We start from the raw sequence: 26725 nt of genomic DNA, 5'->3' as shown, positions 1-26725 counted from the left end.
TGCTTGCCATACAAGCTGCTTTATCCAGGGCCAACCACATGTTCAGATTATTCTCAGGGGTGACCCCATAAGCACAGTGCACTTATCCATCACTAAGAATTTAACAGAATTACAATGCTATTGTAAAACACTTAACTGAGCAAAAATAATAAAGGCGGGATACAAATAAATACATTTCCGTTTTTTTCTTAGCATAGTACATGCATACAAAATAATCCTGACTTTAAAAGACACATGCACATGTCTCCCCAAGGAGACAATTTATTCCACTGAAATGACTTTTTTACTACCATCTTTATTTAAAAGTTTTAAGGCTAAAGCTAATGGTAGGACTGAACATGGAACAAAATCTAAACACCATCACACTCTAGAACAGGGGTGTCAAACTCGTGATGAGATGTATCGCAACTTTTTTTGCTTTGCTCGAGCATGATGCAACCAGCTGCCAGTTTGACACCCCTGCTGTAAAGGTTCTGCAGTATTATCCCTGAAGTTCCCAACATAGCATTACCCACCAGGCCTTCCTTTCTTTCCTCAGCCATTGTCTGTGTGCCTATTCCTTACAAGGATATTGCTGCAATTCCTAGTGCAGCAAATCGCCCTAGCTGTGCGCTTCTGATTTTTGTTGCCTTCCCTCTCCTCAGTGCTCCTTGGTGTCTGCCTTCTGAAAAAGAGATGAGAATGGGTTGTCTATGGCACTGGCGTTGTGCTGACCTCCCCTGCCATGTGAGGAGCTGGCATCTTCCCTTTCAACTTGCTGTTGCCTTCCATCACCATCACTATTGACAGAGATGCAAATAACAAGCAATCCTTTCCACCCTGCATCTTGAACTTTCCTTTACTCTTCTCTAAGCACTTCATTTTTAGGGCAATCATGTTTTAGTTTTATCCAGATCAAAATAGCTTCTTTCATTCTATAGACCAAAAACTCCAAAATGAATTTTTCTGTTCAGATACGAACCATTCAAAGTAACTGCACATCCCTACTGAACAAAGTTCTCTGCAAAACTTAAAATGAAAAATTTACTTGAAACAATATAAAACAATGAAAACATAGATTCATCAGAAACCTAGACTGGACATCAATCCTCACAAGAGTGAGGACCAATAAAAATCCCGGAGGAAATGTAGCCCATAGTTGAGGACACAACACCAAGCTATACTTCATGCTCCATAAAATGTCCACAGCTGGAGGTATCTTCAAAATCCCTTGCCTCAGTCAGGTGTGTAATGAGGCAACATTTCAGATAGTGAAGTTTTTGTCCATTCAAGATCCATTCAGATTTAGCTACGGCTATATCTGTAGCTCTCCAATTCTCACTGAATAACAGATCTGAACAGCATGAGCCAAAATTGTCAATGGTGGGAGTTATAGTTCTTCTATAACTGGAGGACTATAAAAGTTACACCAAGAACTTAAACTGAAGCCAGAAACAATTAGCAGCAGCATGGATCTCCAAATGTAGGGAAAATACTTTCAATTTTCATTAAATGGTGGTATAAAGAACTATTTTAATGGCAATTACAAATGATTCACCAATCAATTATATGTAACCAACATTTCCTTTTCGTTTCAAATATAACTGGTTGGGCACTTTGAGAATTCTGATCTTTTAATACAGTTATGTCATAACCAAGGAATTTAAAATCACATGAGAATATACAAGTTAATTTTATGTGCAAATGTGACTTAAGTCACTGAGGAACTGATTTGTTCAAATAAAAAATCGCTCAATTTGGCTTCAAGGCAACTTTTAAGGTGCTACATTCTTGTGCTATGAGTCTCTGTATTCTGCCATTGTGCTTTCATTTGAAGATTTTCTGCAGGGTTTTCCTTTTCACATTTTGTTGAGATTATAATGTAAATGCTTCTGCTTAGAAAAATCCCAGCTATCACTGCAAAGTAGCTTCCATATATTAAGAACTGCAATAAAGCAGAGTAAGAATCAAGCTATTCTCCCCAGAAAAACCCCACTATTATATTTTAATATTTTTCAACCATTTTGCCTATTAGTATTATGTCTAGCATTTTTTAAATGTTAAAAGATGAAGCCCAGGAACCTTGGCTATAGTAATAACCTTAAGCAAATGTCTTTGCAAACCATGTGATTCCTGAACGTACATTGATGTGATTAGCTAAACTGGTATAAGTACAAACCTATTTATAAAATGAACATCAAGTGATATGCATTAGCAAGAAATGAAAGTTCAGATCTACATTTTAAAGGGTCAAAATCATTTAAAAATGGTATGAAAAGAGCATAGCATATTCCAAAGGCTACAGAAATGTCTTATACACAGGTTTGTGTTTGGACAAAACTATTTTACTATCCAAGCATACAACAAACATGCCTTCTGTTACAGTGCCTTCTTCAAATTATAAGCAATGCATTCCTTAAAATAGAAATTGTTACCTAAGAAACAGTGACCAACCCCAGGTCTAGGATTCCATATTTATTCCTTTTCCAGAACTCTACAAGACATCATCTTGCAATATTTAAGCAGCTCCTTACATTTACAGGCAGTTCTTAATTAAAGTCTACTCATTCAGCAACTGTATGAGGGAGACTTAAGACAGGCCCTTATTGTGTTGATTGTAACATCTCTGTGGTTTCATAATTGCAATCTGGGTGCTTGGCAACTGGTTTACAATTATGATATCACAGCATCCCACAATCATGTGATGTCATTTGCAACTTCACTGAGGCTTCTGACAAGCAAAATCAATGAGGAAAGTAGCAAGAGGTTGCAAATGACATTCATATGTTGTGCTTTATAACTATCAGTTAGCAACAGAGTTCCTGGTTCCAATTATAGGTAGTCCCCATGTTAAGAACGTGCCACTTACAAACAACTCATATTTGTGAATGGGCTGTCTACTACTGAAAATGGTGGATAGCATTCTCTTTCCTCAAGCTGAAGAACCACTGAAGCCACACTGTGTTCATGAACCCATGAAGCTGCATTTTTAATATACAGCCAATTTTCAGGGGTTTAATAGGCAGTCTGTCCGTAAGTATGAGTTCTGACTTACATACAAATTTGACTTAAAGGCAGACTTAGGAATGGATCTCATTTTTAACCCAGGTATGGCCTGTAGTTCCATCAGAATAATTAATTTTATTCTGCCTTCTCATATTTAGTTTTTGTTATGATTATTCAATCTTTGTGAGGATTTACAACTGAGTAATAATGCACTTGTTTTAGTAAGAAATTAAAAATTAATATGTTGACTGATAGGCTTGGTTTTTGTAGTAATATCAACATTCCAAAACACAAGTACAGTTCCTGGCTGCATAAGACTATCTGTCCCTATTTAGTTTTAAATTTTCAAGTCCATTCATTTCAGAAGGTAGTCTCTGAAATGATGTGAAAGTCTTCAGAAATACTAATTCGGTAACAGTGCCCATATTACCTGTCCAACTTACCTGAGTCCCAATATCCAGCCCCAGACCTTTTGAATCAACTACAATAACAGTCAGTATAGTTTGAATTAGCAATGCAACAAAGTTGTTGAAGCCAAACATCAAGGCATAGCGCTCCATGGTGAGATTGACAGCAATCTGGAATCTAAAATACAAACTTTGATTAGAATGTTGAACATGGTTTTGAGAGATGAAGTTTCAGTATAATTTGCCTGCATATGAGAATTTGGAAGAGTATAACTACATCATTTCTGCAAGATAATATTAACTTATTGAAATACTGCAAAAGACTGTTAAGCTGTGGCAAAATTTGGAGAATATAAATTAATTTTTTCAAATGCAATGTAAAATTATACCCACACACCCACACAGCACAATGCAATTATGAGTAATTGCCTAACCTATCCTGGCGCATTAAGATGCAATAGTGGAGGTGTACTAAGATTGCTAAGGATAAGTTGCTGAGATTGAGAAACACTACTTTGGACAATCCCTTTTTATTATAAAGTAGAACTATACACTTAAAAATAAAGGATGATAAAACTATTTTTGGCATAATACCTGGCTGCCTGACTTATTATTTAAAAAGTAATAAAAATCTAGCAAATTCAGTCCTCTTAGGTGTCATTTTAAGGGTCATTTAAGGGAAACTCCTCCATACCTAGTGCAGTATGCTGGCTGGGGAATTCTAGGCATTGAAGTCTGCAGATCTTAAAGTTGCCAAGGTTGAAAAACACTATGCTAGGGAAATAAATTCTCCATTTCTTCTGTAGCTTGTGCTCTTACATAAAATAAGCCACCAATAATATTCTATTCCCAACTCCAACTACATGTACTATAAATGGTAGCAAATTAACATTGGTAACTGAAAGTTACTTACGTGGCTATGGTTATAAGGAACATATAACATGCTTTGAACACTAAATAGCTAGCATAGCAGACCCAGATGTTCTTGATAAAATGCATCACAATAAGTGAAGTAGCATCCAGGGCTGAGAAGATTCCCAGTGCCAGTTCTCCAGTTAGATCCCAGTTCAGTTTCACATATCCCACAGCTAGTGATGTTATTGAACCTAGGAGTAGAGGGACTCATCTGTCACATTTTGAAGGACTGTAGCATGTACTGAAAACTGTTTATAAACAACTCCCTATTTATTTAAACATGTAAAGATACCCTGATTGCTTCTTTAATCAGACAACAGGAACATTCTATTTTTTGAAGAATTCCAAAGTAATAGTTCAATAAGGCTGAAGGGCTAATAAAAGTTTGATGGCCTAATCATTCACCCATTTAACTTCAATATAATGATTCTCTCATTAAAGTATTATTTACTTCTTTGTCATTTCTTGCAAAACTTAAAATATCAACAATACAACAACCAGTAATAAAATCAGTATATTACCGTATATTAATATCATTTATACAGTTAGCAAAAAATCTATCACTGGATGACTTGCTCCACAAAACTGAACTTTAGTCTAAATCTCTCTGGTTGAAATTTGAGCCTGCTAGTTTATTTAATTTAAGTTAATTTAAGTTAGCAATTCCTAGAATTGCTGGGAGATGTATTATTGTTATTATTCCCCAGACAAACAGTACAAATGGGAGTACAGCTATGTGATAATTATTCAGGTATATTATGATGGTTATCTGATTACCTGTTTATTAATTACAATCCCAGATTAAATATGCCCAAATTTTGCCAATCATTCCTTATAAGATACGAAGTCTCCAAACCTCACCCTTTCTCTGAAATATAATTTACTTGAAATCATTTTATGTAGTAATCAGAATAGGACACTGTGGTCCAGCCTACAATATGTAAACAAACCAAAAAGAGGTATTTCTGCTTTTGCTGATGCAACTAAGAATTTCAATATCCATTTCAACAGAAATGGATATTCAGCAATATCCATTTCAGACCACACCATTTCCTGTTTAGTGTATAATTCTACCCAGAGATTCTAAGAGATTCCTTATTATTTTTTTCCATCTTGTCTTATATTTGATTGTAATATCTGCTTTAAAGTTGAATCGGTTTTTGAGGTTGTAGAATACAAATTCCAGATAGAAAATAATCATTTATTTTTTATATATTTCATATTTCTTAACCATCCATTCAGGATTTTTAAGAATTTTCATTCTAATTTGTGCTTAACTTTAATGTTTTTCAACATGAGGTTATGTAGTTTTTGTTATATGAACAATTTTGTAATTTGGTCAAAATTTGAGGTGCATGATATCACATTTTGATCACATGAGAAAATTGTTCATATAACAAAAAGTAAACATTTTTTAAAAATCATTTTTTCATAAAAATGATGTTAGCAGCATCCCAGGGTCATATGACTGGCATTTGTGACCTTCCCAGGGGGCTTCCCACAAGGAAAGTAAATGGGGGAAGCTGAAATTGCTTAATATCAGAGTGACTCACTCAATGATCACAGTGAAAAAACGTAATAAAGTTGGAAGCGACTGACTTAACAACCACTCTGCTCAGCAACAGAAGTTATGTTCCGATTATGGTCATAACCTGAGAACTACTTGTATTGTAATATTCTACAATAAGCTCCACTGAAATAACAATTTATATAAATCAAAATATGCATACATATTTGAATACATGGGATTTTGCAATTAATTTATTGTTTAAATTGCTTGTACTTAACATTTATTGTTGGATAATATATAAGATAATTTTTAAGCTTACTTACTCAGAAATGTAGCTATGGCTTCAACAGCTCCATTATAAACTTCAGAACTATGAGAAGGTGCTTTATCATCCCACAGTACTTGCACATAATTCAAAACTTGGTTAAATCCTGCAGTAGCTAAAGCCCACCACATTGACCAGTAAAGAAGTTTTTTGGTGGCATAACATTCTTTCAGATCCACACACAACTGTATTAGGATTGAGAGAAAATGACTCAGGGTTTTAATTTTGGATGAGTCATGTTCAGGTAAATTCTGGGGGCTGACTGCTGATATTGTCATCTCTTTGTCCTGTTGATTGGTTTGTTGGTTGGAAATTTGTGTTGTAACTTTCTCTACTGATCCAATGAAATGTTCTGGGGAAGACTTTCTATGGAAGAACATGCTTTTTTGTGGCATGGGCAGAAAAAATGAAGATATAAATGCCATAGACACAGAAGCTAAAGTTATGACATTGAGATAAAAATAACGTACCTGGCCTAAAGAAACTAAAAGCTGTCCAAGCAGAGATCCCATGGTGGATGCCACCAGAGTGATACTTCTGCAGTAACCTGTCACTTTCTGGTAATAATCAGCACTGACAACACTATATATGTAAGCATAATAGGCAACCTCTGTGGCTGTTGCAAGTCCATACATAAACTCTGCCAGCTGCATGGCTGATATGCCAGATGCAAATAAAAGTAATAGCCAAGTAACAATTAAGCTAATCCCCTGTACAATAATTATAGGTTTATAACGTGCATAATCTGTAATCAGAAATACAGGGAAGAGCAGGGCCAGGTAGGAGTATGTCCAAACTGGAAAAATATGCTGAGTTACCTAGAAGACAAAGAGGAGAAATTCTATTAAGCAGAACTATAAAGCATGCATACAATTGTAGCAATCGCACTTAGACTTATACACCGCTTCATAGTGCTTAACAGCCCTCTCTAAGAGGTTTACAGAGTCAGTACATTGCCTCCAACAATCTGAGTCCTCATTTTACAGACCTTGGAAGGATGGAAGGCTGAGTCAACCTTGAGCTGGTGAGATTCGAACTGCCGAACTGCTGGCAGCCGGCAATAAGCAGAAGTAACCATTCTAACCACGGCATCACCAAGGCTCAGTACCTAGATCTATCAGAAAAGCAATGTTTTTATGGCTTCATGAAAGCCCAATAGAGTTGGGTCATGAAGTCCTCTGGAGGAACATTGTTCCACAGGGCAGGTTTAGCTACTACCTTGGAAAATCTTTTACAGTGGTGCTTAAAAGTGTGAAACACCTAATTTCTCTAGTTAGAGTCTAATCAGTGGCATAGCGTGGGTTGTCAGCACCCGGGTCAAGGTATCTTGCTGCGGCGTCTCAGGGGATTGGGAGTGGGAGGCACAGTTCTTCAGTGGTTCTCCTCCTATCTCCTGGGACGCTCGCAGTCGGTGTTGGCAGGGGGGCAGAGATCGGCCCCTAGGTCTCTCGTTTGTGGAGTTCCTCAGGGGTCGGTTCTCTCGCCTCTCCTGTTCAACATCTACATGAAACCGCTGGGTGAGATCATTCGTGGTTTTGGAGTTGGGTATCATCAATATGCTGATGATACCCAACTTTTCCTTTCGACCCCAAACCACCCCAGTGATGCCCTCGCTGTGATGTCCCGTTGCCTGGAGGCGGTTCGGGTCTGGATGGGGAGGAACAGACTTCAACTCAACCCTGACAAGACTGAGTGGCTGTACATCCCGGCATCCCGGGACATTCAAAATGTTCCATCTCTTTCTATGGGGGGTGAGCTCTTACCCCCCGTGGATAGGGCTCGCAACTTGGGAGTCCTCCTAGATTCACGGCTTACCCTGGAAGATCATATAGTGGCCGTGACTAGGGGGGCTTTTGCCCCGGTTCGCCTGGTGTGCCAGTTGCGGCCCTATCTGGACCGGGATGCCCTGTGTACGGTCACTCATGCGCTCGTGACCTCTCGCCTGGACTACTGTAATGCTCTCTACATGGGGCTTCCCTTGAAGACCACTCGGAGGCTCCAACTGGTACAGAATGCGGCTGCGAGAGTTGTCTTGGGAGTTTCCCGGTGCTCCCATGTTACACCCTTGCTCCGCGAGCTGCATTGGCTACCAGTTGTCTTCCGGGTGAGGTTCAAGGTCTTGGTTATGATCTTTAAGTCCTTACATGGCATGGGTCCGGGTTACCTCAGGGACCACCTGCTGCCGGCGTCAACTTCCCTCCGCCCAGTACGTGCCCACAGAGAGGGCCTCCTCAGGGTGCCACCGATCAGAGAATGCCGACTGGTGGCCCCCAGGGGGAGGGCCTTCTCTGTGGGCGCTCCGGCATTATGGAACCAACTGCCGGTGGAGCTCCGGATGACATCAGACCTCCGAACCTTCCGTCGCGGCCTGAAGACCCACTTGTTTGAATTAGCTGGTCTGGCCTGATGGGGGATTATGGGTTTTTTAAATTGGTGTTCTTAGTATTGTATTATTGTTTTTTAACTGGGCATTGGTTTAATTTCTTTTTAACTTTTGTATCGTTATTTATATATGCCCTGTGAACCGCCCTGAGTCCCTAGGGAGAAGGGCGGTATACAAATCAAATAAAAACTAAACTAAACTAAACTAAGTAATTTGCGCCCCCTAACCGCACCGCACGCCTGGCACCCCCCCCCCTCCACAGTGGGTGGCGACCCGGCGGCTCGGATTGGATTCGCACAGCCAGCACTGCAGTGAGAGAGAGTGAGTGAGCCAGGCAGGGGCAGAGAGCTGCGAGTGTGAGCGCGCCCCCCCAGATGTTGCGCCCGGTGCGGTCGGCCCCCCCTGCACCCCCCACGCTACGCCACTGAGTCTAATTTCCCCTTTAAATGAATTGATAATCCTAGAGATTTTGCTACACACCAATACATAGCTTTGGATCATGTTCTTCAATAACTAAACAAACTAGCATAAGTTTTTGATTCATTTGTTTAATTGGGTTCTTTTTATCTATGATTTATTTAGGACTTATATTTTAGGTAATATTTACGTGGCAATATTGAAAATTCAAAAAGGTTCACAAAACTTAAGCATTATTGTAATTCCATAAGATAACATTGCTTGGAAACTAGAGTAAGCCAAGTCATCCAGAAGTCAGATGATCAGGCAGAAACAACAAAAGAAATGTGGTCCTAGTGAGGCCTTCAGCCATGAAATATATGAAGTACATGAAGGTAGAGGACAATCAATACTCTGAGTTACACCTGGAAGAATACCAATAACCAGTGCAGTTTGTGGAGAAGTGGTAAAATTGATGAAATGTAAAATATCTGTAGCTATTTGTGCTGCTGAATCATGGATTTAACATGCATGCAATTCAACCAGTATCTAGGGGAGAAAAAAAATCAGAAAGGCCTCCACCAACTGCAGCTTATTTTTGCCCAATAAATTCCCTCACAGATAAAGTATATTCTCTACCTCATCAATAGTCAGATTCTTTTCAGGTCCAGTGAGGTAAGGTGTGAGGAAAGGTTCAGATGGCCTCATCATGGTAAAGAAGCCATAAATACAAAGGACCAGAGTTGGAAAAATCCACCCACTCTGATGTACTTTCTGCCAACAGTCCATGGCTCTTTCAGCTAAAATATTAAAGTGCACAAAAACAGAATAGATATTGATGTTATTTTTATTTTTTTAAAAAGCCTTTTGCTAATATATACAATGAGATGTTTTTCTTAGAGGATGAAGAATAGAAATTATAGAGGAACTATAATAAAAGTCATGGAAACAAAGACATAGCTCCATAGTAGAACCCATTTTAGCACTCATTTGACCTGCTTGTTAGACTATTATCAAGGCTCAGAAAGGGGGGGGGGAAACATTTCAGTGGGATGTCCCACAGGGTAACATCACAACTAATGAACAATTACACATTTCTTTGATTAATGTTTCCTTATTTCCCCAATCAAAATTGCTGTCCCCAATGCAGGGCAAGATAGTAAAGATTGTTTACAAAATTATAGTATGCCAAAAGTTTAGGGAGCTTCTATTTGTTAATTCACACTTGAAAACATTTCTTCTGAGCTTATTGTTTACAAAATAAACATTAATTTTTTAAAAAAGAAAATATGTTACAGTCAAACTTAAGTTCAGGCACAGGAAGTTACTTAATCAGCTGGATCAATTTGGGTAAGTCACTCAATCCAACTCACTTCACAGGGTGGTTTTGGGGAAAATGGAGAAGGAAGGTGTGTTGGATATATTCACTGTCTTGAGTTACTTATTAAAATAATAAATGTGGGGTACAAATAAATAGTTATCTCAGACTAGATAACGCTGGGACCCGTTGGGTCATATTTTAAGAAAAATATTTTCATTTTATTTATTTGTATCCTGCTTTATTATTTTTTACAAATAACTCAAGGCAGCAAACATATCTAATACTCTTTCTTCTCCACAACAACATTAAAGCTTTGGCTGACTATATTTTTCTTACCATAGAGCTAGATGGTTCCAGGATCATCTAACAAGAGTTTATATCAGAAATAGAAAAGTACTGTAGTGGAAAACAAACTTCAGTAATAAGTCAACATTTACTTACCTAAACAGATAAACAGAATGACAGAGGTGAGCAAAAAACATTCGAAGTGCCTTGATTCAGAAATGGTTGCGCTATGGTACACTGTTTCACCTTAAAAGTTTCACAGAGACAAGCAGGAGAGTTTTAGTAGTAAATAGGTAATAAAAATAAATATTACTTAAATTCTTTGTTAAACATTTTAAAAGATAGACTGTACACTTTTCTGGGGAGCAGGGATTCTAGATGCACATAGCTCAATGGGATTATATTCCAATATTTAAGCACAAGAGAAAGAAAAGATACCCAGAAGCATTAGAGTTAATGTATAGCATGGAGGTTAGGGAAATTTATAGTTTAAAAACCAGCATCAGCAAAAGAAGTTCACGAGGAGCCAATCATTCTCTCAGCCCAAGTATCCTCAGAACTGTTGTTGCAGAGAAATAGGAGTGCTGGGTACATTGGTTTAGCTTCAAATCATAAGCAGGATATAAGTAAAATATTTTTTTAAAAAAATATTTACCATGCTATGTGTTCCATTTCCTTAGGTTGCTGCAAAATGGTAAGCATGTTCTCTGCTTTCCTCAAATGAAAAAGCCTTTGGGTTTTCTCTTTAAATAATTACCCTTCTCATCAATAAATTTCTTAGGTTTTCAAGTTTCAATATCCAGCTTGAGGCAAGACTTTCTGTAGTTGTCTTCCTGACATTTCCAATTGTTGATTATTTGTCTTTTTTATTTAACAAATTTAAAGTTTGCTTTACATTGCTGCACTTCCCTTCAAGTTCGTCCTTGCATCATGGTGGTTATTCAAGTTTTTCACGTTTTAAAGCTGCCACCTCCTTGAAAATATGGTCCTGTTTATGTATCCTCCCCTTAAATAAAACAGAAACACTGCCAATGGTTTTCTAATTTAAGTTCACAACTTAATTAGATTAAGTTATTTAAGCTAACTAGTTAAGGACTTCCATCCTTTTAAGGAGACAATGCAGTCAGAGTACTGTCCTATGTGAAACAGGCCTCAAATCCATCATTATGGAGCAACCCATAGAAAAGGCAACTGTGAATTTGAATAGATTCACAGTAAAAATGGATTTGCTATTTGTCTTGTCAGAAAGTATCAGAGGCATGAGGCATGAGGTTTCATTGTAGGAGAAGGCAGCTGAATTATTTAATCTTCCAAATAACATTAATGCCATCATTTTTGTTATATGTTTCGTTTCATTTTGCTGTACAATGCAGAAATTTGAAGCATAATTTGAAGGGAAAGACTGGACTTTTTTTTGTCATTTCCAGCTGGCAATTATTTTTATACTCTCCATTCCAAAAATCCTGCAAAGAAACTATGTAAATGGTATTGGAACTCTATCTGTCTCATTGGTCAGTAGGATATGAAATGATGTCAAATTTAGTGTGGTAGGAGAAGTCAACAAATGGAAGATCAAAATAAAAAAATGGGCTAATCTCACTGGGAGGCAGTGGAGAAAAAAAATATAGAATAAATTCCCCACCAGTGCATCCATATGAGAGAGGCAGTTGAACAACGCCACCAGTTGTCCTGTGACCCAGAATGGAGCTACTATAAAGCGTTTTCAGAAGCAGAGAGACAGAACGTATCATTTTAGGACATTTTTCAAAAATTCCTCCGTCTTATTCCCTACCCCATCTATGAGGTCAAATCCATACAAAGGAAATTTTTAGCACATTACTCTCATGGGCTTATTTTTTCATGAAATTGCATGTAAACAACTTATACCTGTCATTACATTATACCTGCACTGCATTATACCTGCCAAAGGAAAGGCAAAACTAGCCCTTACACTCCAATAATTGTAATTATTTTAGTTAAAAATTAATGCAGGCAAATAAGCAATCTTCTTTATTGCACTTTCTGCCTTCAAAGACATTGGCCTCTAATTTTCAAGATAATAAAAACTATTGTACAAGTAACATTTAAGCTGTTTTAAAGTTCTTGTAAAAACAAAAACATGGGGAATGTTTTACTAGTTTTTATTCATCTATTTAATAAAAATAGATCATTTAGAGTATTGCAAAATATTTATGCCATCAAAAGACAAATTGCAAGCAAAGATATAGGAAAGATTATTGAATGTATTTCTTCATTCCTGAAATCATCAAAGGTGAAAATGAACAGTGAAATAAGAAATCAAATTATGCCATACTGGAAACATTACTTTACTCAAAGTATCAGACAAGTTACAGATTTGGTGAAATAATTCTTTGAAGGAGGTCACGTTTGAGCTTTAGAAAGAGTAACTAATTTGGCAAACACAATGTTGGGCTACAAACTAATTCTGTCCAAAACATGCAGAATGTTTGCAGAGCAATTAAAACACTCATGAAACATTCAACTCAATAGTAAGCTTAAATTCACTTACCTGTATATGACACCAAAAGAAGTCACATAGTACCATTGGAGTTTCTTGTATCTAGATCCAAAATCTAATGTTAAATGAAAGAACCATTGGGTTTTAGAAAGAGAATGGAGAATGGTGTACATTTAATTATACTTCATGTTATTCTTGTTGATCGTATAGAGGCACCTTTTGCTAGCTATATTAAATGCCAAGAATTAATTATGGAGGAATTTTAAAAAGTGAATTATGGTATTACATTTATTAACCTAAAGGGAACCAAGGTGTGTGTATGAACATCATTTCTCTCCAATGATCCCTAATTGGCCATGCTTCAATTGAATCTGTATAGTTCTCTTGGACTCTTGTGGCTTATAATTTGATGAAATGGGTAGCAAACAAGTCAAATAAATAAATAAATAAATAAATCGATGTAATTTAATTTACATTTTCAGTTCTTTCCAAATAAATATATATTTTTAAATTAGAATATAATATACAAACAAAATATTCATATTATTTTAACTCTTCAAATTATTTTAAGTTTAAGGATTTTAAATGCTTTAATTATGTAATATGTAATTAAAATGCAAATTATAATATCCCAGATTAACCATAGTTTTTCTGATATACGAAGTAAGGGAAGATAATGATGATAGAGAAAAATTAGTGGCAAGTTGTACCTGCAGAAAATCTTGCTTCCTAACTTTACTTCTCTCCCAATGTCTCTCTGTTTCACCCACCTTCATGTTGCTGATGACAATTCATTTTACACCATTGTGAAATGATTCATTCAGGTCACCAACCACATGTGCAGTCCATGAAGCTCCAGGTGGATTTTTAAAATGGCCTTTGTAAAAGACAAGAAAATTAAATTAGTAAGCATCAAGGAAGACTTGTAGTTGGCACATTAACTTTTACTTAGTAAAATCTACGTTAGGGAAGTGGAGGAGGGAGTGACAGATGCCTTGATCTCTGATCAAAGAACAGTTAATTGTTTTCATTACAAAGGACAAAGTTATGTTTATAATCATGCTCAGAGATATCCACAGTTGCTATATTTTAGGCTTCAAAGTCCATGTGATAAAGCAGCTGAATGTAATATTAACTAAATGTTAGTGGAAATGCTACAGAAGCTCTTTTTATGGCTAAGCTATTTTCTAGAAATTATTTACTTGATTTATTCAAACCACCAACAAATCGTGCGAAATCATATTCCACTACTGGTATGAGAAAAATATAGAAGTGGAGCATCATGTGGAAGAAAATTTCTGGTAACTATTTAACTAATTAAACAGGGTGTGTGGGAATTGGCAAGATATCTAAATGATCTGACCTTCCCAAAAAAAGAATAGCTTTCTTCAGAGCCAGATTTAACATTCTCCCCTCAGCATTCCTCCAGGACAGGTATAAGAGAACACCAATAGTAGAACAGGTATGTATATGTGCTGAAGGAGAAGTCGAAGATATTTCACAAGTTTTATTGTACTGTGAGTTATACCGAGTTTATAGGTCAGCATATATTCTCCCCTTGTTAGAGAGATTGCCAGGGAGAGCAGACAATTTTTATGTAGGCTTTCTCCTCCAGGACTCAAACCCTTCTACCATGCATGCAGTGGCAAAATTCTGTGTTGCTGCAATGTCCACAAGAAAAAAATTGGTTACAGAATTATAGCTGTCAACTTGTGCCAATTTTTTGGAGATATCTCTAATAATTTTTGGAACATTATATTTACTCACATATTTATCGGCTTTTCACTCACGTAAACTAGGGAGTGACCCTAACATTTTGAGAACACGTATTTTCTTAACAGGGATGTTATTATTTACTATTAATGTCAGTACTATTTTTTAATATATTGTAAAAAGTGACGTCTATTGCTGGTCTATGACTGCAATAGTTATATTCTATTCTAACTAAATCAAAATAGAAGCAATGCTGAAACTTTTCAGGAATTTCTGGAGCTTTGCTGACCACCTGTTAATTTATTGTCAGTGTCTAGAGAACTTTAGTTGCTATGGCACTGTCTCACTGAGGGATGGTGAGAAGGAGATGCTATGGCATTGAAGAGTAGAATGCAAAGCTATGAAATGATTTTGGGGACCAAACAAAAGGAAACATTAAAAGCAAGGTTTACAGTTAATTGAAATAGAAAGAAGATTGTTTGTTGTCTTTTGTTCTCTCTTGCTATTGTAAGAAAATGGCACACCATTTGAGCTGATGAAATTGCCTTGGAATTAGTAGCATAGGCCAAGGAATGACCTAGCAATCTGAAGCCAATAGGCTGTAAGCAGCATTTACTACAAAACTATGTTGTATATCACAAACACTGTGGGAAGTATTGGGGAGAGGACTAAACTTTGCAATTTTCTACAAGTAAACAACTACATCCATCAAAGGCCTGTTGGAGGAGTGGAAATTCTGTAAAACTCTTTCCCCAATTCCCAACCTTTCATCCAATTCAAAAGGATATCAGAGTCAGTGGTTCTGAGGGCTGCTGAAAAGTCTAACAGGACCAGAAGGCACACACTTGGTAACAAAGGAAATCAACCACTGTAACCTGTGCTGTGTCCAAACAAAAGGACAAGTGGTTTCTGGAAAGAGAACAAAAACTGCCCATGTCTAGTGGCAAGTTGACAAGGATGGAATGCCCAAAGTGATTATTTTCAGCAGGGATAAAGTTAAGAACTAGACCAGGTTAATTGAAGTCTTTCTTGCAATCATTTTAAACAAAGCATTTTTGTTTTGTTTTTAATTTCTGTTTTCCTTTGCATTCTCCCTGAAAACAGGCTTCAAGCTATCAAGATGAGTAGAAACGTATCCACAGGCTACTTTAGACCATAGAGTCTTTCCATTTTCTTCTGTTGCCATAAGATTGTCTCCCAATTCAGGATTTAAAAAGAAGTCATCTTAGCATTGAAAACTGTGGACACTGAGGCAGGAATTGAGAAAGAAGTGTTGCACTTTTCTTCCAGGTTGGTGCATACTTTTCAGGGTTAGTAAGAGTCCCTGAACTGGAATAGTATACAAAGATGAAGGAGGAAGATCAGACAGAAAAGGATAAGCAAGAGCAGGGGAAGAACAAAATAATCCAATAAGATTTCTGGTAGAAAGACCTGGAAGATAGGAAGTTGATGGGGGCCACCCAGAGTTTGGATGGATGGATGGATGGAAGGAAGGAAGGAAGGAAGGAAGGAAGGAAGGAAGGAAGGAAGGAAGGAAGGAAGGAAGGATATTTACTTTTTTCCTGACTTTAGTTACTCTTTCCTTATGCTTCCCTTGGGGCTGGAAATAGATGGAAGACATCATCTGTTTCTACACTCAGTGGGGAGTGGGAACAGATCCATACTGGCATTGACGAAGCAAAAAAAAATGGATCTGCCCTTGGGATATTTCCCAGTCAGGTTTTGGACAACTGCTAAGCTCTACTCAGAGAAGTTCATAAGGTCCTGATGGCAATACTTTTCTTTCTCAAAAAAATCCATTTAGGAAAAGGCAGCATCACTACAGAGTGATTTTTTTTGCACAACATTGCTTTTTATTTATTTATTTATTTATTTATTTATTTATAAAATAGCATTTTAAAAAAGCCTCAAAACTATATTTATAGTTTATGTATCTGCGAGATTCTAATGTTATATCTGTCATGTAATCTCCTACTTAGTTCCTGAATTTTAAAGGATATTATCTTTCATTTCTAAAGTTTCACATTTGCCAACCATATGTGCAATGTTAGATTCACAGTGCTGTACCAACTTACCTGGATCTGTTCCTCAGCAGCCTCATGAATAAGTAAAAGAAAGGTAGGGAGGGGGGAGGAGGGAGGGGGAAGGGGGGATTCTTAAAGGAAAACTGTATTTTAAAACTTTTCAATAAAAAAAAAAACAAAAAACAAAAAAAAAAAGAAACTTCAAAACTTACAACTTTCCAAAACTTTTTTTCCTTAAATTTTCTGAAGTTTTATGGATATTCTACATTCCATAATATTTCTCATATTGTTTTGCAAAACAGTTCAGCTGAAAGTAAAATAAAATTGGCAACTGCTAAACACATTTATTCTAAATTACCAATTTTTATACTACTTTCTGTATTAAAGTTAAATCTTATTTTAACTAGCATCCTGATGTTTGGATGATGGTAGTGATGATGGATGGACAGACAACAGAGAATTTATTTAAGCAACACAATAACATTGATTTTTTCATCATTTTAAAATATCCAATTATTTATTTGCATTACATATAGTACTTGATTTATTTATGTAACAGTAAGTGCTTACTAAATGAATTCCACCGGGTTGAAGGAATTGGATTCCATGTTCCTTCTGCAAACAGGAACAACAGTCAAAAGGCAGAATAACAGCATGTTTTTCTTGGCTTGAAGCCAAGAAAAATGAAGCATGCAATTAAACAAGGTAATTTCTTTATTGCCTGGAAGTCCTGCCTTCACTGCTTAGGGAGTTTTTGAAGACAAGGAAGCTGCATAAAGGAAGTAAAGTCGCAAGAATAGAGGCAGCTGAAAATTTATTCTCTTACTGCAGGAACAAGTGAGAAAAATATGAAATCTTTTGTGTGAGAGACAGATACTGAGCTCTCTTTCCATCAATATTTTTCTTTAAAATTAATTTGTGTCACATAAATTTCTGTTAAATGTAAGTTGTGGGATGTGGGTATACTAATTTTGTAGTGGAAAAAAACAGGAAGAGAAAATCCCACTTTATGCATTAGTCTTTTCTATAGTAATACTGTATATTTTAGAGTTGGGAAGGAGAACTAGTACGAATTAACAAGAACAAAACACTGAGTGTATTATTGTATATTTGTAATTATTTTATCTATTTTACTAGATGTAAGCAGAAGTGCAAGAAAATGCAATGATAAATGTGCACCAAGAAGAGCTACAATATTCAATATTCTAGAAGTTATTTTTTAGGTTACTTCCTTTAGATGGGTAAATAACAGTAAGGAATATCAACACCTGTGTTTTGTTACTCTCCCTGTTTTAAAATCAGAAAAGGTATAGAATAACTGCAATGCTTGGATAAAAAACAATCCCCTGAAAAAGTGAATGGAGAAGGCACTGCAATTCTACATTTAAAGACTCTTCTGAACCCAGATTTTAAATTCAGCTAATTGTGTATAAGATTATAAACATTGTGTAAGACCATTTCCAACCTAGTGTTGATCCAGATGTCCCTCTAATTATAGTGGACATTTCCCATAGTTCATAAGAAGCATCAGTTTGGCTATACTGGTTGTAAGGAATAGGAGTTATAATTCACTGCTCCTGGAGTGAGCCAGATTAGAGAAGTTGCATTTGTATATAAGGGATATGCTTCAAGGTAGGCAATGAAGTGACAACAACCATTTTTCTTAACAATTTGATTGTCAATTCTTCAATTATTTATTTGCGATATTAGTAACAGCCTCATCGCAAGTCTTCAAAGTGGCTGACAATCAGAGAATTAAAGCATCTTCTTTAAACCTGTTTAAAAGAGAATGGTAACTTAAGAAGATTCTGAGTAATTAAGATAGCATAAACATCCATTATGCTTGTTTTAGATCGGATTTTCTCTAAATCATATGTTCCAGATGTGTTAGCACTACTGCTCATTTGCTGAAAAGTTACAACTCATCGGTGGGTTGCCAGGTGGGGGTATATGCTTTTCATTATCAAACCCTGGGATGGTGGAGGGAAAAAGGGGTAAATTTTATGCTCAATGGGAGCATTTAGCTGGAGTCATTCTAATTCTACTTCATGAAGCTTCCCAGATTAGCATTCAGTAAAATGCTCCTATTGGTATTCTAAACTAAGAGCATTGGCACTGGCCAAATCCTTAATACTGTATTGTGAAGAAATCCAGAGTGAGCTGAGGCATATTCTGTATCAACTAACATATTTCAGGGCTAGAATTAATCTTTCCAGCTTGACTTACAGAAAGACACAGAAGGGTTGGAGAAAATTGGTTCTGTTCCAGATTACATCAACAACCAGAATCACGCAACAGTTTGTTCACAGTTTTCACTCTATTTTCTTTTCCACTGTTCTTTATGAGATGTGTTCTCGCAAATGGAAGTCGTCAAGGCAGAGACTTTTCCTGTCAGTCCTTTCTTCCTTGTATTTGCTCAGCTAAACAACGAACTTCTTCTTTTCCTTCCCACCCCCTCTTCTGCAGCTGTGATAGAAACTGACAAAGTGTTAATTACAAAAAAATTGGCAAAATGCATAGTTTATTGGAATGAGCCATCTCTCTCTTCCTACCCATTTTTCAGAAAAAGAACACTTCTCACCCCCCCTTTTTTTGCCGGGAAGAGGGAAATGGAGTGTTTAAGGCCAGATTTGTGTAAATTGTATCCAATCTATTTCACATCTATTGAAATCATTTATGTGACTGCCAAATAATTTTTCAAAAAGATATTCTTATTATGATACCCATAATGATGCATATCCTAAATGCCTTCATAGTTTTGTGAATGAGCCTAAATTAAACATCAGAAAGAATAATAATAAACATCACAGACATACAATTAAAAAATACTTTAGTTTTTTTTCCTTCCTTGATCTCCCAAAAACATTCTGTAGAGCAGTACTAGGATATGAGTAATTTCATTGAATATATTTTGAAAATGAATGATGTCTGGAACAAATCATGTTCATGTTTGATAAATGCTCTAAGTGCTTCTCTGTATGAAATTAGATGTGACATTAATAGCATGAATTAAATTAATGTCCTTGATTTAAGAGGAAATATAAATAACTTTCAGGAAGCCTTATCAGTCTGTATCTGTATGTGAGGAAGAAGAAAATATAGATATTTTAACCAGCTGCTACTTTCATTTAAAATAAAGTTCCATTAGTGCCATTAGGGATGTCTCTTAAAGTACAAGTAGCAGCTTCAGAGAACCAATATCTGCTGAGGCTCTTGGAAATAAGATTAAATATTTCCTCTTTATCTATTCTGTCTTTGTATGATCAGGCAGGCCCCAAAATGACTGGATAGGTCAATGACACACCTGGAGAAAAGTATGTTGTCTCTCTGATTATGTAAGGTAGGTTTTCCACAGGTATACAGACTAGCTGAAATTTCCATGTTGTTTAATAGATGCACCAGCAGATCAAAACTCTCTCCAAGAGAGTTATAGGCCAAGACATTACTTTTCTACCCCAGCCCATATGCTGTCAGGGTAAATTCTCAGAGATGTTCTGATGATGGTGAACCCAGATGGTAAAAACAGCTGTAAATCGATAGAAAAACTCTGATATCTAAGTCACAAGTTGCTGAATTAACCCAATTTCCTGGGTACCCACAACATACTAAACGTTAAAGTAAGCATACAATAAGGTTTGCACAATATTTTGAATAAGAAATTAGCCAACCAGATTAATATTGGTCTGTTCTGTAAATTCAGCCTCTCTTACTTGATCTGATGCCTAGGCAGGAGAACCTGCTAATTGAGGTGAGCCAAAGTCTTATACAGTAACTACTATTCCTTCTCTCTATTATCTGCACCTTCCACAGTAACAGCTGCAATACTATGTACTCTATCCATCACTCTGAGGGATCGCAAAATAAACCTTATCATTAGCAGGGAATGTTGCATGTGATATGGATATGACTATGGCAAGGATTTCCTCTTTTTGTTATTTAAATGTATAACTCAATTGATCCAAACCCTAGATCATTTTCTAGGCCTCTTGTATCTGAGTTCCTGCTCCAGAAGCAAACTTTATGGTTTATGGTCACTCTATGAGGGAGATGGGACGTCTCTAATTCAGAGTGGATTCTAGTCTTGTGTCTTAACCACTAAATCAAACATAATTGTGAATCAAATTTATACCAATTTGAAAAAGAATGATTTACTCCCTGTAGAGCAAAAAAAAGTGCTACAAAAATTTGAGGAGAATGAGTGATCAGTTATTGATTGACAACTTGATTTGAAGAATTAAAAAAAAAAAGAAAATGTGTTTATATTATGGAGATACTATAAAAAGGCATTCAGTTCTGGAGCACATAAATAGATTGATAAAAATCAGATATCAATTTTGGGGGGAATTAAAAGAAACATTTGGCAATTGGTGAATAAAACTGATAGCTAATGGAGAAGAGTTAGGAAAAGTTTAAATTAAATAAGGATCTAGCACCTTTACTCTTTATATTGTCAGTGGTCCTATTAATAATTTTGAAGAAGACAAACTGTGGGTATGAACTGGATAAAAAAGAACTAAAAAATTCCCATTTCTCTATAATGATTTAAAAGATTGAAAAAATAAAATAGTGGGACATGCAGATTGAGGATGACTTCTTATGGAAAAGAAATCCAAATTTATATCATTTGTGATTGGAGTCCTTAGAGCAATACCTACAGGACTCCCTGAATTTTTAGAAATTTTGAATTTATTGGATCTGAATACTCTGATTTTATAAAAAGTTGTCTTGCTTGGAACTGCTTATATTCTTAAGGCAGTACTTTCATAATCTTAGGTCCTTGGTTATGACTTGAATTATTTTCACGAGACTAATAGTAATAAAAATAATACTTTTTGCCTCTTTTGACATGTTTTGCTTGTCAAAAGGAGACCTTATGTCCGCGGGAGACCACCGTTCCTCAGATAGTCGGGTGTGAGTCTCTCTTTGTGAGATTTGGTTCTGGGGCGCAGTTGGGCTTGCTGCTCGTGTACATTTCGCCTAGTCGCGCAGCGGCAGCCCTGCCCGAGCTGCTCGATATCCTCTCGGGGGTTGGTGGTTGAATTCCCCAAACTTATAGTTTTGGGAGACTTCAATCTACCATCCCTGGGAGGCTCATCTGAGCTCGCTCGGGAGTTCATGGCTTCCATGACGGCCATGGACCTGACGCAGGTAATTTCTGAACCAACTCATGAGGGAGGCCACACCCTTGACCTGATTTTTTTATCTGGACGGTGGTTGGATGATCTTGGTGGGGGCTTTCCATTTATTATGCCCCTGTCATGGACCGATCATCACCTCCTGCGGCTGGTCTTCCATTTTGCCACCCCCCGCCGTGGGGGTACGGAGCCAATTAGATGGTACCGCCCCAGACGCCGAATGGATCCTGATAGATTCCAAGCGGCGCTGGGGTCCCCACCTGCCTCCATTACTCACAACTCGGCGGATGCCTTAGTGGAAGCCTGGGAAAGGGCATCCACTGAGGCACTTGACCGGGTTGTACCCTTGCGGCCCTTGACCCGGTACAGATCCCAGCGAGCTCCATGGTTCTCCGCGGAGCTCCGGGAGATGAAGCGTCGGAAACGGGGCCTAGAGAGCTGCTGGAGGTCCAGCCGATCTGAACCTGACCGATTGCGGTTAAGAACCTACATTAGGTCTTATCTCGCTGCGATGAGGGAGGCGAGGTGTAATTACTTCTCCACCCTCATCGCGTCCGCAGATAATCGCCCGGCTGCCTTGTTTAGGGTGACTCGCTCCCTTCTTAATCAGGAGGTGAGGGAGGATCCCTTGCAGGGTCGTGCCGAGGAGGTTAGTCAACATCTGTCGGATAAAATCGCTCGGATTCGGACCGGTTTGGACTCCAGCTGGGCAGAGTCTGGCGATCAGGACACGGGCGGTCCTGTCAATGTTATCTGGGAGGAGTTTGATTCTGTGACCCCTGATGAAGTGGACAGGATTATGGGGAAGCTGAGTTCCACCACATGTTTATTGGATCCGTGCCCTTCTTGGCTGGTTTATGCAGCTAGGGAGAGGACACGAGGCTGGCTCCAGGCGGTTATATCTGCTTCTTTGAGCGAGGGTTATTTCCCCACCGTCTTGAAGGAGGCGGTGGTGAGACCTCTCCTCAAGAAGCCTGCCTTGGACCCAGCTGTATTGAACAACTTTCGTCCAGTCTCCAACCTTCGCTTTCTTGCGAAGGTTGTTGAGAGTGTGGTGGCGCATCAGCTCCCTCTGGTCCTGGATGAAGCGGATTATCTGAACCCTTACCAATCGGGTTTCAGGCCCGGGCACAGCACGGAGACGGCATTGGTCGCTCTGGTGAATGATCTCTGGAGGGCTCGGGATAGGGGATATTCCTCTGTCCTAGTCCTATTAGACCTCTCGGCGGCTTTCGATACCATCGACCATGGTATCCTGCTGCGGCGTCTCAGGGGACTGGGAGTGGGAGGCACGGTTTTTCAGTGGTTCTCCTCCTATCTCCTGGGACGCTCGCAGTCGGTGTTGGCAGGGGGGCAGAGGTCGATCCCTAGGACTCTCGCTTGTGGAGTTCCTCAGGGGTCGGTCCTCTCGCCTCTCCTGTTCAACATCTATATGAAACCGCTGGGTGAGATCATTCGTGGTTTTGGAGTTGGGTATCATCAATATGCTGATGATACCCAACTTTTTATTTCGACCCCAAACCACCCCAGTGATGCCCTCGCTGTGATGTCCCGTTGCCTGGAGGCGGTTCGGGTCTGGATGGGGAGGAACAGACTTCAACTCAACCCTGACAAGACTGAGTGGCTGTACATTCCGGCTTCCCGGGACACCTGGGATGTTCCATCTCTTTCTATGGGGGGGTGAGCTTTTACCCCCTGTGGATAGGGCTCGCAACTTGGGAGTCCTCCTAGATTCACGACTCACTTTGGAGGATCATATAGTGGCCGTGACTAGGGGGGCTTTTGCCCAGGTTCGCCTGGTGCGCCAGTTGCGGCCCTATCTAGACCGGGAGGCCTTATGTACGGTCACTCACGCGCTCGTGACCTCTCGCCTAGACTACTGTAATGCTCTCTACATGGGGCTTCCCTTGAAGACTACTCGGAGGCTCCAACTGGTACAGAATGCGGCTGCGAGAGTTGTCTTGGGAGTTTCCCGGTACTCCCATGTTACACCTTTGCTCCGTGAGCTGCATTGGTTACCAGTTGTCTTCCGGGTAAGGTTCAAGGTTTTGGTTATGATCTTTAAGTCCCTACATGGCATGGGTCCGCGATACCTCGAGGACCACCTGCTGCCGGCGTCGACTCCCCTCCGCCCTGTGCGTGCCCACAGAGAGGGCCTCCTCAGGGTGCCTCCGGTCAAGGAATGTCGACTGGTGGCCCCCAGGGGGAGGGCCTTCTCTGTGGGTGCTCCGGCATTATGGAACCAACTGCCGGTTGAGCTCCGGACGGCATCAGACCTCCGATCCTTCCGTTGCGGGTTGAAGACCCATTTATTTGAACTAGCGGGTCTGGCCTGATGGGGGTATATGGGTTTTTATAGGCTTGTTATTTTTTATCATTCTTGTTTTAACTTGGGCATTGATTTAATTGTTTTTTAATTTTTGTATTGTTATTTATACATGCCCTGTGAACCGCCCTGAGTCCCTTTGGGAGAAGGGCGGTATAGAAATCTCAATAAATTAAATTAAATTAAATTAAATTAAATTAAATTAATCATGAAGCACCATTAGATAATACTATAAAAATTCCTTATCCTTAATGTTCAATCACTGTACTCTAGCCCCTAAGCTTTTAAACTTCTATACAAATTTTGTCAAACCCTGAATTCCACATATAAGAAGTACTTATAAGATCCTTAAAAATCCTTTCTCCCCACTGTAAGATAATGGTCTTGACATCTACTCTTAAGACAAAATTATTTATATTCTCTACAAGTGATATGTCCACTACTACACTTGAAAATGTATGGTGTCATCATAAAACAGATCTTGAGGCTTCCTTTTTAGTGTTGAAATCAATGATCAACAAACTTACAAGTACATCAAGAAAACAGAGTTTAATCATGTTTGTATAATCTGATTCCATGTTTTCACTGTAAAAATTGTCTACTAGTGCATATTAAGATATTTCATATCAGAAAGATGCAACTTGACATAAAACATATCTGTTCTACTTAGACAGTGGTGGCAAAATATAAATTTTATGAAGATCCCTATAAAAATGCTGTATAAGAAATCTGCTTTTGAAATCAACATCCTGGAATTATCAGGCAAAAGTGGCATGCATGAAAGACCAAAGCCCTGCAAACATCTTTCCCCCCCCCCTTCATTTTGTGTGATAAAACACAGACAATTGCATCTTGGCAGCAGTAAAGATATACAATGCAAAATTTATGAGTCATCTAACCTATCAAGCTCAAGTCTATAAATACTGTTCTGACATGCCTTTTGTAACCATTGAATTTTAAGTTTCTAAGGGTTTTATTTGGTGTGTCCCTATGTGTACCCAAACCTTTATCAATGCAAAGCCCTATACATGGTATAACCATTTAAATGATTGGCTTAATTTGCTTTTAGAGGTCTTTTGCTTCCCTGACCTTCTGAGACAGCTTCTTGTCCTCTTATCCACGTGGTGTAAGGCAGTGGTTCTCTAAGTATACTTAGTGACCCCCGCCCCAGATCCTTTCAGGGCTCTGCAAATTCAAATAAATTATTACATGACACACTAAAAATTCTACTTTAATTTATAACACAATAAACAAATATAATCTGCATGAATCAAAGCTCTTTGGAGATCCTCGATCGTTTTTAAGAATGCAAAGGGGTCTTGGAACCAAAATCTTTGAAAACATTGGTTAAGGAATAATTGTGGACCCAACATTTGACTTTAATCAGAGGTGAAACATCTAATTGTTTATGTAGATTTCCCAAAAGACTTTGTTTTGTTCCAGCTTTAATGTACATAGCCTTACTTCATCATTAAACCCCTTCTGGCAGACATCTATCTTTGCCCATTACATAAAAGAGCTTTCATCTTAGCCAGATATATGCTACTATCTGCAATTCCCAAAGTGGCAAAAATCTGAGTTCATTTTAACTAGGTACTAGGTTGAAATTAAAGCCATTTTCTTCTTTATTTTAATGACTCAAATCTGTTGCTTTTAAATGTATGATTATATACTAGGAAAAGATAGAAATTTTATGCCAACCCTCAAGATATTTGGCAAAAAATACTTCCACAGTGCTGAACTAGAAATCAGGAACTATTGTCTTGGCACAGCTGCTTATGTAAGGACGGATAATGCTGAAACTATTTATGATAATAAGGCAGGTGATCCAAAAGATTATTTGACTACATTTTGTAAGTGTACGGTTTCATTTCCTCAGGGGGAACAGGTGCCATTTACAGGTCTTGATGGAAAATGTTGGACTTCCATTCCCTTATTCATAATGAAAGAACTGCATGCTAGAGAAGGAAATGCAAGCCTGCCTTTTATTTTCTTCTTGTTTTTGCAACAGAAAGGTCTAGAACACAGGTCTGCAACCCACGGCTCCGGAGCCGCATGCGGCTCTTTCAGCCATCTCCTGCGGCTCCCAGTCCTCTGCCATGTGCAGTCCAAAAAAAAAAAGTGGGACTAAAAAAGTTCAACCAATCAATTTAAATATGCAGGGTAGGTGCATATCTCGCCTTGGCTCCACTCTTCAGTCAAACCCTGTTCTGCACATGCACGCATGTACGCACATGCACACACATTTTTTGCGGCTCCCAGTTTTTCCTTTTGTGAGGGAACCGGTTCCGAGTGGCTCTTTCACTGTTTCAGGTTGCTGACCCCTGGTCTAGAACAAGGGTCTCCAAACTTGGCAACTTTAAGACTTGTGGACTTCAACTCCCAGAATTCCTCAGCCAGCTTTGCTGGTCTAGAAAGTGTCACAATTATGTCATATCTGAAACTAAAGGGGATGCTGCAACAGTCATGTGAAAAACGGTCATAAGTCACTTTTTTCAATTCACTTTTTTTTTGCTATGGT

General features: G+C 38.2%; 1 protein-coding gene across 1 annotated transcript; it reads right to left on the bottom strand.

Annotated features, from left to right (window-relative positions):
* Positions 1 to 1323: 1323 nt before the first annotated feature.
* On the bottom strand, positions 1324 to 9719 carry SLC19A3 (solute carrier family 19 member 3). Its single transcript, XM_081328256.1, has 5 exons — positions 9561 to 9719; positions 6141 to 6960; positions 4306 to 4498; positions 3429 to 3570; positions 1324 to 1924 (listed from the first exon to the last, which is right to left on the bottom strand). The coding sequence occupies exons 1-5, from the start codon at positions 9708 to 9710 to the stop codon at positions 1763 to 1765; spliced, it is 1467 nt and encodes a 488-aa protein (XP_081184382.1). The 5' UTR covers positions 9711 to 9719; the 3' UTR covers positions 1324 to 1762.
* Between the last annotated feature and the right edge of the window lie 17006 nt (positions 9720 to 26725).

This window comes from Vipera berus (assembly GCF_964194415.1).
Source record: "Vipera berus genome assembly, chromosome: 5".
NCBI classification, from domain to species: Eukaryota; Metazoa; Chordata; class Lepidosauria; order Squamata; family Viperidae; genus Vipera; species Vipera berus.
Note: the sequence above shows the minus strand (reverse complement) of the source record. Positions and strands in the feature narration are given on the sequence as shown.

Excerpts from the sequence above, each read along its gene's own strand:
- SLC19A3 (XM_081328256.1), bottom strand. The coding sequence starts at position 9,710 with ATGGACTGTTGGCAGAAAGTACATCAGAGTGGGTGGATTTTTCCAACT. Across the intron at positions 3,571-4,305 it reads TTCCTTATAACCATAGCCAC|ATTCCAGATTGCTGTCAATC; the intron begins GTAAGTAACTTT and ends TTTGTATTTTAG. Across the intron at positions 1,925-3,428 it reads GGCTGGATATTGGGACTCAG|TTCTTAATATATGGAAGCTA; the intron begins GTAAGTTGGACA and ends GCTTTATTGCAG.